Source organism: Eurypyga helias, unplaced genomic scaffold (genome assembly GCF_000690775.1).
Source record: "Eurypyga helias isolate BGI_N326 unplaced genomic scaffold, ASM69077v1 scaffold7987, whole genome shotgun sequence".
Taxonomy (NCBI): domain Eukaryota; kingdom Metazoa; phylum Chordata; class Aves; order Eurypygiformes; family Eurypygidae; genus Eurypyga; species Eurypyga helias.
In genome coordinates this window covers 38,672-50,139 of record NW_010263654.1, presented here as the reverse complement: position 1 = coordinate 50,139, position 11,468 = coordinate 38,672, and the positions used below count along the sequence as shown (strand labels likewise).

Below are 11,468 nucleotides of genomic sequence, written 5' to 3'. Positions count from 1 at the left end.
TGCCGCTTCTACACCTGCAAGAACTGCAGCCGCTACAATAAGGAGGAGCAAGGCTGGGTCTGCGACCCTTGCCGTCTCTCCAGGTATCGCTCCTGTGACGGAGGGCGGCGAGGGGCAAGGCGAGCATCTGGGCTGAGGCTCAGGAAGAGTCACCCCAACTCAGCATCCCTGTGTGCCGTTTAGAAATCAGTTCGGCTGGTTAGAAAACAGGCTATGTTTTTGTTAGGAGAGGGTTTCTGGGTGGGGGTCTGGTCACCGTGAGTGCGGCTGGGTTGGCTCACCTCATCCGCGCATCCTCTCTTTGGGCAGGATTGTGAAGATCGGTTCCCTGGAGTGGTACTACGAACATGTGCGATCCCGTTTCAAGAGGTTTGGAAGCGCCAAGGTGCTGCAGTCCCTCTACGGCAGGCTGCAGCCGGGGCAGGGGGTGAACTCCGCGTTCCTAGGTGAGGAGTAGCGCCGGGGTTTCTCCCGCCCCGCTGCGTGCGAGGGCTGAGCAGGCGTTGGGGGTGCGCTGGGCGAGGAACGTCAGCGTTGATGCCCCTCTGGGTGCCACGGGGTTTCGAGACAGTGCAAAGCATTTTGAAGAGGAAGCGAAGGTTGAGAGTGGTGCGTACATACTGACAGCAGCAGAGCAGATGTTCTCGGTGGGTATTTTTTCCTCTGTTAAGGTTTAAGCTTTTACCACAGACTCGAGAAGATCTCATGCTTAGTTTTAAAAGTCTCATGTCCTGCAGTTTGTAAGCATGAAAGAGCTGCAGCTCTTGTTATTCTTTCTTTTAGCTCTTTTCATCACAGGGGAGAGCTTGTGAAACTAACCCAAGTTTAGCCTGCAGGTCCAAAACATCCAGCTGGCTGGATAAAACCAGCACTCATTTTTTCCCCACGATCTAATGATTTTTACGATTAATCTGATGATGCTGTGGTACTGACAAAACTCTACTGAGTTACCTGTCACCATAGCTATGTCCTTCAGAGCTTTATAGATCCTCTGTATTTCTGAGATCGGTCCGATGTTGCGTTAACACATGCTGAAATCTGTTGTTAACATGGTATTGTTTACTGGGTGGCTGTTGGTTGCCATCCATACAACTGCTGCACTGCTTTTTCCATTGCCTTTGAAAACTAATGCGGGTTTTATTTCCATTTAGGAGCCACAGAGGAGTTTACACAAATACCATAGGCATAAGCTGATTCAACTGTCTCAAATAATTCTTTTAACCAGACCCCTTGTGGCAAAAGTATTAGAAAGAGCGTGGAGGGCAGTGGTATTGAATACAAAATTAATGGACTGAGAGACAATCTATGCAGTGTTCAGTCTGAAAATACATCAGACCACACAGAAAGGACCATCTGAGCAAAAACCAAACCAAGCATGAGGATAATGGTGCTTTAAGCTTCTTTAAATTGAGATTCTCACGTCTTTTTTCAAAAAAAGATTATTTTGTTGCTATTACTTCATTAACACCAGTGAATTGGTTCGACCCTTGAACGTGTAGGAATATCCTTCTGGGATGTACCTCTGGCTGCAGGAGGTACAGCAGAATGACGTGAGAGCTGTGCATTTTGCGTGGCCGTCTGCTGTTGGCTGTGCCTTCCCCTGCTGCCATGCTCCCAGGGGTGTTGCATCAGGACTGTGGAAGTGGTGGCAATAAGGTATTTGGCTTTTAAAAGTCAAGTCTCCAAGTGCCTGTTTTGTTCTCTCTAAAGAACCTTTTTGAGGATTTTTGCCTTGTGATGGCTAGAGAATAAGAACTGCGGTTAACCATAGCTCTACGGCTTGTTCTCTGAAAGGTACCTGGAGAAAACATGCTTATTTATTTTTCCCACCATTTTTCTTTTTGTTTAGGTCTTCATGACAGAGTTTACAGCCTGCCAGACATTAACAGTAAGTGAAAAAGTGGCTTGTGGCTTGCATTTTGAGAGGTTTCCAATGTCTTCTCACACCTTCCAGCTACGGGCACTCCAGCGCCGTTTGGTGTGGCTGGACCAGGGAGGGCATCGCTGCCGTGGAGGTGGACTGTGGCGCTCCTCTCTTGCACTGTGGCACGCCCGGGGTCTCCGAGGGTAGACTCCTATGCAACAGGGCTTTTAGTTATGTGACAAACTTGAGACTTGCAAGTGCTCATCATCTCAGTGCACCTACATCATATGCTTAAAGCTGGCCATGTTCTTAAGGAACCCACAGAATTTGGGACATCACGTTGTGTTTCCTTAGGATCCCTTTGCAGGAAAGATTCACCGCAACTTGTCATTTGATATAGGAAAGAGCATTTTGCCTACCTTGACTTTGGACTTGGTCTGGCATTTATGCTGTTCCCAGTGTTATTGCTGGCCTTGGCAGTGATCTGGGTACAGAGATGGGGACCCAGGAAGGAATGGGTCGCTGACAGCCAGCAGAGCTGGCTGGTGGGAACCAGGAATAGCAGAGGCAGAGCCAAGTTGGGCTGAGCTATGTGCCTTCAAACACTGGAGTCACCAGGGTGGATCCTCGGGGGTGCTCTCTGAGGCGCAGGTGCCCTTCATCTCCCTGCGGTGGTCACTTCCACATCTGTGATGGTGCACAGATGGAAGGGGAAGCAGTGAGAGTCAAGCCAAGCTTTTCCAAGATGAAGTGCTAAGAGTGGGTACCTGCAGTGCTGCCTGGGAACTGCACCCCAAATTGCTTCTACTGTCCAGACCTTAGGCTGTGGTCACTGCATGCCAGTCACAGTGCTGGGGCTACCTTAAGATGTTCCTGTCCCTTTGCCATCCTTTGTCCCCTTGTGCAATCTACTGGCCATGGTGTAGTATGCAAAAAATACTAAAAAGAAAAAATAAATTGGGAGGTGTTTTTAAACTGGATCTTTTCACCCCATATAAGAAGCACGACCTCACCTACAAGTCCAATGGTGTGACCACCGCGGCGGGGACTTACCTGCCCCGGGAACGGGGCACAGGAGCTGCCCCCACACAGCGTGCTGTTGTCTCCCGTCCAGGTGAATGCCAGCTCCTCACCAGCGGTGACATGGGGGACAGCAATGATGAAGAAGACATCCTGCGTGGAGCTGAAGCAGAGTGCTACAGCAGAGTAAGCGTTGGGGGGGGGGGCCTTCTGCCTCGCTTGGTGCCTTCAGCTGCTGCTGGCCTGCCTTGGGTGGTGGTGGTGGTTTTCTATGCCGCAATCCAAACTGGGCCTTTCTCCCTTTTTTCCTTCTCTGAGATAAGCCCCTCTCCCAGTTTGTGTATTATGTCAGTAATATTGCAAATACTTTTCCTCCAGAAAAAAAGACCCACTCCTGACACCAGGCATGTCTGCAATTAATATAAAAGTCCCAGCTCTTACCCATATAATGGCAACCCACCTTTTTTTTTTTTTTTTTTTACTGGAAGAAGACATACCTGGTTGAGCAGCAAAGCACATCTGGGCTCATGAGTGTATCATGTTATCTCCCATTTTTTTTTCTGGGACTGTGTACAGATTAAGAAGCCAGATGGAAAGTGTATTTGTCCCTGCAGCATGTGTGAAACCTGCCAGTGTGTTTGAAATGCTGGTACAGTTACATACATGCTGTTATGTACATACCATCTCAGCCTGTGGCTATGGGTATGTGCTGCTTTTCACACACTTGATGCTTCATTTTGATCTGCTTCTGAAGTCTCAGAGGCTTGACCTCCCAAATATCCAGGGAGATCTGCCCACAGCATCCTTTCTCCGAAGATGTGGAGATGTTTCAGGACTCGAAAGGATCTCCTGGATCCCTCTGAGCTGTAACTCAGCTCAGCTTTCCCATAGTGCCTTTATTAAACCAGAGAAGACCTTCTTGCTGTCTGCTCCTGGCCACAGTCCTGAGACAGAGACTGTGGAAATCGGGAACCTGCTTTACCTTGACTCCAGCGTAAGCACACCCTGCCCTATATACCTGGCTTCCTGCAAGCAGGACAATGTCGGACCCAAATTTTCTCTGGAAAAAGCAGGAGCCTTGCTTTGGGCTGTGCAAACTAAGGGGACAAGGGCTCTCCCTCCCCCTTTTCTTCAGACATCTGTGTTTTATGCTGAATTTTCCTTTGTTGCACTTCCTACGCTGACTAAGATGCGCAAGACAAAGCGCCTGCTGTCTGTCCATCCCTTTGATTTTGAACTGGACTCGGAGTACTCTGCCCAGTCTCGGCGCCAGTCTGTGCAGCTCTCTCCAGCAGCCAGCAGCCCGGATGCTTTCCAGGTACTGGGAGAATACTGAGGGGTTCCTTTCCTCTCTTCTTTCTCCTCCTTGCTACCTCTGCTACCTTCTTCAGCTGCCAAAACCTCCTTCAGCTGGTGTTGAGAGGCAATGGTGTCAATCCTTGCTCCTCATAACCCCGCTTGCTCTCTCTTCTTCCCTTTGAAGTCCTTCGCCTCAGGCTGAGTCACGCGTAGGGCATCTGACCGAGGCGAGGGTGAGTGGTGAGATGTGATAGCAAAGGGCTTCTCTGGCCTTCTCCTTGCAGATTTCTTTGCTCTCTGCAGATAACACTTTTCTTGTGTTGTCCCAAGGCAATGGGACCACCCTAGTTTCCAGCAAGCTTTTGGAGGTTCAGCACTTGAGGGTCAAAACGTAACATGACTCTTCTCCTGTCACCCATCCAGTTTTGGGGCTGGTTTTGCCATGTGGTGACACTGGGGACGTAGTTGGCTGGCAGCTTCGTGGGGCGCACAACCTTTGTGAGATTGAGAAGATGAATCCCACAGAGCCAGCGTAATTGCAGCGATGGCACCTGCAGGGTGGGAGGCCCCATCAGAGGGGAGAGCAAAAGCTTGCATGCACATTGGTTATTTCTATATAAGAGACTACATATGTCTTAGTGTTGGGAGCTCCTGACCGGGAGCTAGACCCACAGACAGCTCTAGCACGAGCAACCAAGGTGAACTGCGCACCCCATGATCCCACCAAGAGATCAGCCATCCCCACCTTCCAGCTCTGGGGAGGAACACAGATGGGGGCTGCCCTGGGTATGGCGAAAGGTCTTCCAGCCTGAAATGCTTCAGCTCAAGCTTTTTGAGCTGCTCCTGTTTGCCTTCTGTTGCAATTTCACTTTTAAAGCACTAAATGGCTCCTTTTTCCTTCTAATGATACTGTGGTACTTTAAACTCTACTTCTGGGTAGAATGTGCTGTCTAACAAAGGCTGTTTAAAAAAAAAAAATCCATGTAAATTGGTAAGAATTTGAAACAAGTAGATTCATTCTTTTATCTAAGTGCATCTTTATGCAGCAGAATTCAACGTGAGCCTAGGGAGTCCTGGCCTCTGTCGAGATCATCTGAATGAGATTTACTGGTTGCAGATTAGCTGGGGGAGCAGGAGATGGCTATTGTTTGAATAAGAGGAAGGGCCTGGTGATTTTAAAGACAAGAGTTTTTTGCAGCCTAGCTGAAGGGACTCTGTGCCTAGTTCTTGTAAAAATTAACAGTGCCCCCTGGTAGTGACGAGAAGTATTGCTCAGGGTTCATCAGCAAGGTGAAGTCTTTAAACCGGGTTATAAAAGGTCGATCCCTGCATGGATTGGAGGATAAAGCTTGGAGCTGTTAGTGAAGGCTGGGAGAGGCAAGGAGTCCTTGCAGGCAGCTGCTCAGCAGCAATCCTCATCTCTCAGTCCTTCCCAGATTTCCCCAGCTCGGCTGAAGATGCTTCCCAGAAGGAGTCCAGGATCGCGGATGCAGATCTGGTCTTCCACCACGTCTTGCAAGAACAGGCACTGGGCATGAGCCCACCGGAGCAGCACTTCAGCACAGAGGTTCATCTCACTGTCAATTCAAGGAGAAGGAGCTTGGAAAGAAATGCAAAATCTGGTAGGTGTCTCCAGCCAGGCTCCTCTTGTATCCTTTCGAGGAAAGGTGACTGCAAGAGTTGGACCAAAATAAAAATGTCTTTGGTATGTTGTTTTTGGTTTGGTTTTTTTTAATAACCTCAAAGCCACTAGAAGGCTTGATTGACAAAATACCCACCTGCAAAAGTGATTTTTTTCTTTTCATGAGACAATCAGCCAAAGTTATTTGGTTGTAATGGGCTGGCTTTTATCTCCAGCAAACTCATTTCTCAAAGCCAGGAGGGTTCTCCTTAAGGTGTCCAGCCCTTTCATATCTGGAGGTCTTGCCCGGAGTAAGATCTGTGTCAAACGATGCTACTATGAACTATGCCCCGTGGGTACTGGTTTGTGCACATGCGGCTGTAGAATATATAGATCATTCTGGGTCTCCAACTGCTTGGTTGTATTTTTAAGTGCTTGGTTTTCAGGGCACTAGGAAAAACTGGACAAACCTAACTGTTCACTGTTTAAATCCCTGCTCCAGGCCCTTCTGGAGCAACACGGCAGCAGGCCCTCCCCAGCCATTTTCTCTCATTGTTTTCATCTCATTCAAAATTCTCATCTAAAAAGAAGAAATTTCACTCTCTTAAATGATCTAACCTAGACTGATACCTCTCTAGCCTGAGATAAACCTCTTCCAGCACCTGAAAAATGCATGAAGTGCAGCGTCCAAACCTGTGCTCCAACAAAATTGGGAAGGCAGTGGCAGTTTTTGGTGAGGAGCCTGGCTGTTTGGGGAATGAAAGGGCAAGGATGATGCTCCTTGTGCCCACCGCTATCTCAGCAGTGGTCGCAGCGGACGGAGCTGCAGACTAGTCCAGCGTAGCCAGCCTTAACCTTGGTCTCCTTTGCAGAAGCATCTCCTGTCAAGGATAGAGAGTGTGATCTGGAGAAGTGCCTCATTACTTGTTTGTCTTAAGGAACTCATGGATGTGAATCTCTTGTACTTTTGTATTGAAGCCTTCTCTCTCCAAAGGCAGCCCCTGGAATGAGCAGCCCCGGTCCCGGTACTCTGCAGATATGGACACCTCTGATGAGGACATGAAGGGACCCCAGTTCCCTGCTTACCCGTTCCATCACGTGAAACGCCGGAGCAGAGCCTCCTCCCAGGAGAATGTCGGTCACGCTGGAAATCAGGTACCAAACAGTTCCTGAACCTCTTGTGAGACCAAGCCTGAGGCCAGGAATCTTTTGCCACAACGGGAGCTTGTAATCTGCGAGGTGCAGGATGGTTCAGGGAAGAGAAGCAGTGATGGCAAACTCCGGGGTGCAACCACAGCAGTCTCATGGCAAGGCTGGACGTGGAACGTGAGCAGAAAAGCTGGAGTGCCCTAGCTATCCAAATAACAGCTGTCCCTTCTGCACAGGGGCAGTTTGGTGCCCATGCTTCCCATGTGTGGTCCAAGAGGGAGCAGTGTGGGTCCCAGGTCTCTGTAGACTCAAGATCCATCCTCATCTCCGACTCAGGAACTGAAGAAGCTGTGAGTGTAGCCCCTTTGCATTGCCAGAGCAATTCAGCCGGCCTGTGGGATGATCTAGGGGCTGGCTCATCTGGGTGTCACATCACGGTTGCGTGGCACCCGTGTGATGAATGCCCAAGCCATGTCCTGCCTTCCATGTTGTGAGGGACCTGCCAAGGTTAGTTGTGAACAGGGAGCAGGATTGACACCTGGGAAGGTGCATTCAAGGCTCCTTCATTCATTAAGATGAGGGAAAATAAAGATTTCTCTGCTCTGTTAGGATGATGCAACAGTACACTGGAGCTCCGTGCTTCGTCCCCCAGGTCCTCCTTCCAGACCTTCCACTTCTGCAGTTGTGGCAAAGAGAAAATCAGGCCCTGGTTGGTGTCTCGCTCTGCCCAGGCAGAGTAACAAGCATTGTTCACCGCTCTTAATTTTCCAGCTTGTCCTTATTATTCTGCGAGTTACCTATGGTTTTCCATGTCCCCAAAAAGGCTTTCTTCAATTGAATGTGCCGGTGCTTTACGATCAGACGCAGCTTTGGAGAGGGATATTTAATAAGCATCAAGATCCTTTCACTACTCTGCAGTGCAGTGTTCCTGCCCCAGTAGGTCTGGGTCAGGACGACCTGTCATCTCTCCTGAATAATGATAATAGGGGGAACAGTCTGGAGAAGGGTGTCAAAAAGGCTGTGAGCTGGTGTTTTAATTGTCAAGCAAGGACCTGCAGTTCCTGACGCCACCTTTGCGAATGGTGGGTGGTGAGAATGGTAAAGCATCCCTTGGACCCCTTCAGCAGCGAAACCCAGGGTGGTGTTTGGCTACAGGCACACAGGGAGAGCTGGTTGCCAGTCTCTGCTCATAGCTGGTAATTTTGCGTGTCCTATACCCCGCTTTGGGTAATCAGTGGAGGGATATGTAACCGCAACCATCCCTTGGTGCACCACACTTCATGTGCCTGTGCAGGGAAACCTTTCCTTTGCCTTTTACTTCTTTCAGCACATGTTTGAATTAGTAAATGCCATTCCTTTTTCAGTCAGCAGTAAATGGAGGAACCCTGGACTGGGTGTCCTTAATGAGGCCACGGTACGTTAGATGTGAAATGTGCTCCTTGCTTTGCAGTGGGAAAATGGGGCCAAATTCCTACCAATGCTTCAGATGACTTGCCCTATCATCTGGCTTCGGTGTGGTCCAGCGCACTTGGTGGTTTGCTGCATCACACCAGTACGAAGGCTGCTGTGGAGCCTTGTCACTCTCTAACGGTTACGAGACATCTTCTCACTCCCAATTTAGCCCCATTTGCTCTTGTGCCAACATTGTTCATTAGCTTAAATAGCTCTTCATCCTTCCTGCCCTTTGTGCTGCTGATGTGTTTACAGCTAGCAACCGTCCTCCCCCAGCAGGAAGAGACCCGGCTCTGTGCTGGACCATTAACTTCAGAACAACGTACACGTGCATTGCTGTCGCCATGGGCTAAGGAGAGGCCAGGTACAAGCCTAGGGAAAAGAGAGAAAGCAAGAACATCCAGTTTTCGGTGCTAGCCAGCTCTCTTGTATTGGCAGAGCTGGAAGGTGCTCAGAAGAGGCTGGTGTCCACTGCTGTGTCCTGAGATTGAAGAAGATGGAGGGGCTGAGGCTGGCAGGAGGGCAGAGACAGGCCAGGAGGGTTTTGTGACAGCAAGCAGCAGACTGCATTCTCCTGAGCAGTGAAGCAGTGGCTCTTGAGTTGCTTATAGGCACTGCTAGGGTATGTCTTGTAGTCATCATCAGGGCTTCTGGGGCATCCCATCCCCTGAGGGGACATCCCAGGTGACAACGAGGGTGGCTGAGTATGCCTGGTCACGCTGCACTTCTCAGAGTCTGTGCCTTTTGCTGATTCAAGATGTTGGCCTGGGGGGTGTAGGGTCCAGAAGCATGTTTATTAACCCCCACATTGACCCAGTATTAAAGCCTATAGCCCGGCTGTGCCCTGGCAGACACCTTGTTGACATTTGAATGTTTCAAGAGGTGGAGAGCTCAGATCTTTACCCTGCAACACTTTGACCCCACAGCTGAAAACCTCCTTTCGTAAAACTGCCTCAGGTGCAAGATTGTCAAAATGTGTTTGATCTGAAAATCACTTTTGCTTTAATTCTGGAGAAGGCACACTGTTCAGTCCCAAACACAAGAAACTTAACTTTTCCAGTAACAAAAGCAGAGACAGTTCCCTAGCCCTGTGACTGCAGTAGATGAAGATGCTCGAACAACTTTTTTTAGAACTCCACTATTAAAAAATCTCTTAAACCTGATGAGACAGGAAAATAAGCCCTGAAATGGAATATGTGCAGGTCTTTGCCTTTGGGTCTTTAGAAGCCAGGTAGGAACTGGACCAAGCCACAAGGAATAGCATCAATTTACCAAGTTTCTCCTCAAAAGTCATTCTGCTGTACCTCAGGGGAGCTTAGTGGTTCTGGATTCCCAAAGCTTTCATGCTGTCTGGCTCTTCTTCTTTACATAAAGCTTCTGTTAGTGGCCTTGGGTATTTGAGAAGCTGGAGGCAGCACCTCTGCTAGAGTAACCTGTCTTCCCACCCCAGCAGCACGTGATGGTTTCCCCCTAACTGGTGCCATCTTTACAGGCTGTGTTTTAACTTTCTTTGCTTTGAATGTTTTAATACAGAGCAGCATCTGCCAGCCTTTGTCAGGCAGAGAACAGTGCAGGGTGCTCCAGCCCCTGAGGAGGATGCACCCTAATGGGGTGACTCCCATGCATTAAAACTAGCCTTGCTTGGGAAGGAGAAGGAAAGCAAGCGCTCCCTGTTCTACCCTTCCCAGCCCATCAGTAGCAAACCATGCACTATGCTTCGACCTCCCCATTAGGGAGTCACAGTAATGCCCAGGCGCTCCGTTTGTCACCATCTCTTCCTCTGAAGCTGATGGGCCATTGCAGACTTCTCATTGTCACTCGATGCAAGAGTCGAGCCTTAAACCCTACCAAGAAACTGCTTTATGGATGGATTGGATTGCTTCCTGCCTGTGGTTTTAATGCTGCTTAAGGATGCATTCAGTTCAGGACGGTAATTACAGCACCCTGCTCTCCGTGGTGTCAGGTCTTTATATTCATCTTCACTTAAGCAGATGCAATCTCTCCAAGCTGTTGTGAGGATCTAATTAATCAAACACTATCAAGCACAAAAACTGAGGGGATGAAAGTATTGTAAAAGCAAAGCCAAGCCCTCACATCTCTTTGTTACTGCATTTACTTACTGTGTCTGCTGCCCGTTTCCCTTTGAACGGGAGGCAGCCACTCAGAAGAGCAGTGATGTGGGAGGTAGTGTTATAAAATGGGCAATATTTCTCATCATTTATGTTTTATTTGTTTAGATCAAAGGAGAAAGGTTTTTTAAAAACAAACAATCAAAAACTTCCTTTAATATTTTCAGTGATTTGACCACAGAAGTTTGTCTTGGTTCTTGAGCACAGAAAGTAAATTCTCTTTGATTTTTCAGGATTTTGTCTGTCCTCTCCCTCTCCTCTTCCCTCTTCTGAGCTGGAAGACTGAGGAAGAAAAGAGGGGCAAGCATCTTAATGAATCAGTGCATGGACAAGCCAGAAACATCTCAGTGTGATGGGGAAAACTTTCAGGTTTAGTTTTTCTATCTAAAATTTTTCATGGGAAATTCTTACCTTCTTCCCTCTTTCTTTCCAGCACTGGATTGGCAGTGGGAAGATGGGGTAGTATCTGCCTGAAAAATGTTTTAATAGGAAGTGAAAATTGATGTTAACTGGAATTTGTGGCAGTATGTGAAAGAGGGCGAGATAGATGGCTTTGTGACAGCTTGGTGCTGCCCTCTGGGCAAGGGGTCAGCAATGCAATCAGCGCTACAGATGCTTTGGTGGGAATTGCGGTGCGCTGGGTACTCAGTATTGCTTTGAGATTTCCAGATTCGAGGAGAGCCCGTGCACCTCCTGAAGCTCTTCTGGGTGTTCAGGACCATTTTTCTTTTAAAGACGTTATTTTTTAATGTCTTTTAGCTCAGCCTGTGGTGGCAGTGCCTTGCTGCTTGCTTTCTGCTGCTGGCTGCACTATTTTCCCACTGTCCTGGCAGTGGTGGCTGGTCTGTTCCCTACTGCTTGCTTTTTTTTTTTTTCTCTCTCTCTCCTTTCCTCTAGATTCATGAGCTCAACAAACGCATGTCCGCAATCGAAC

At 48.6% G+C, this 11,468-nt stretch overlaps 1 protein-coding gene across 1 annotated transcript in view; it reads left to right on the top strand.

The window, feature by feature from the left end:
• The window catches only part of MLPH (melanophilin), a 26,359-nt gene that overhangs the window by 4,090 nt on the left and 10,801 nt on the right, over window positions 1–11,468 (top strand). Inside the window, exons 2-8 of the mRNA XM_010156120.1 lie at window positions 1–83; window positions 310–446; window positions 1,850–1,888; window positions 2,979–3,070; window positions 4,074–4,202; window positions 5,610–5,805; window positions 6,799–6,959. The exon at window positions 1–83 is cut by the window's left edge and continues 130 nt beyond it. Of these exons, the coding sequence (XP_010154422.1) occupies window positions 1–83; window positions 310–446; window positions 1,850–1,888; window positions 2,979–3,070; window positions 4,074–4,202; window positions 5,610–5,805; window positions 6,799–6,959 (837 nt within the window). The remainder of the gene's footprint in view (window positions 84–309; window positions 447–1,849; window positions 1,889–2,978; window positions 3,071–4,073; window positions 4,203–5,609; window positions 5,806–6,798; window positions 6,960–11,468) is intronic.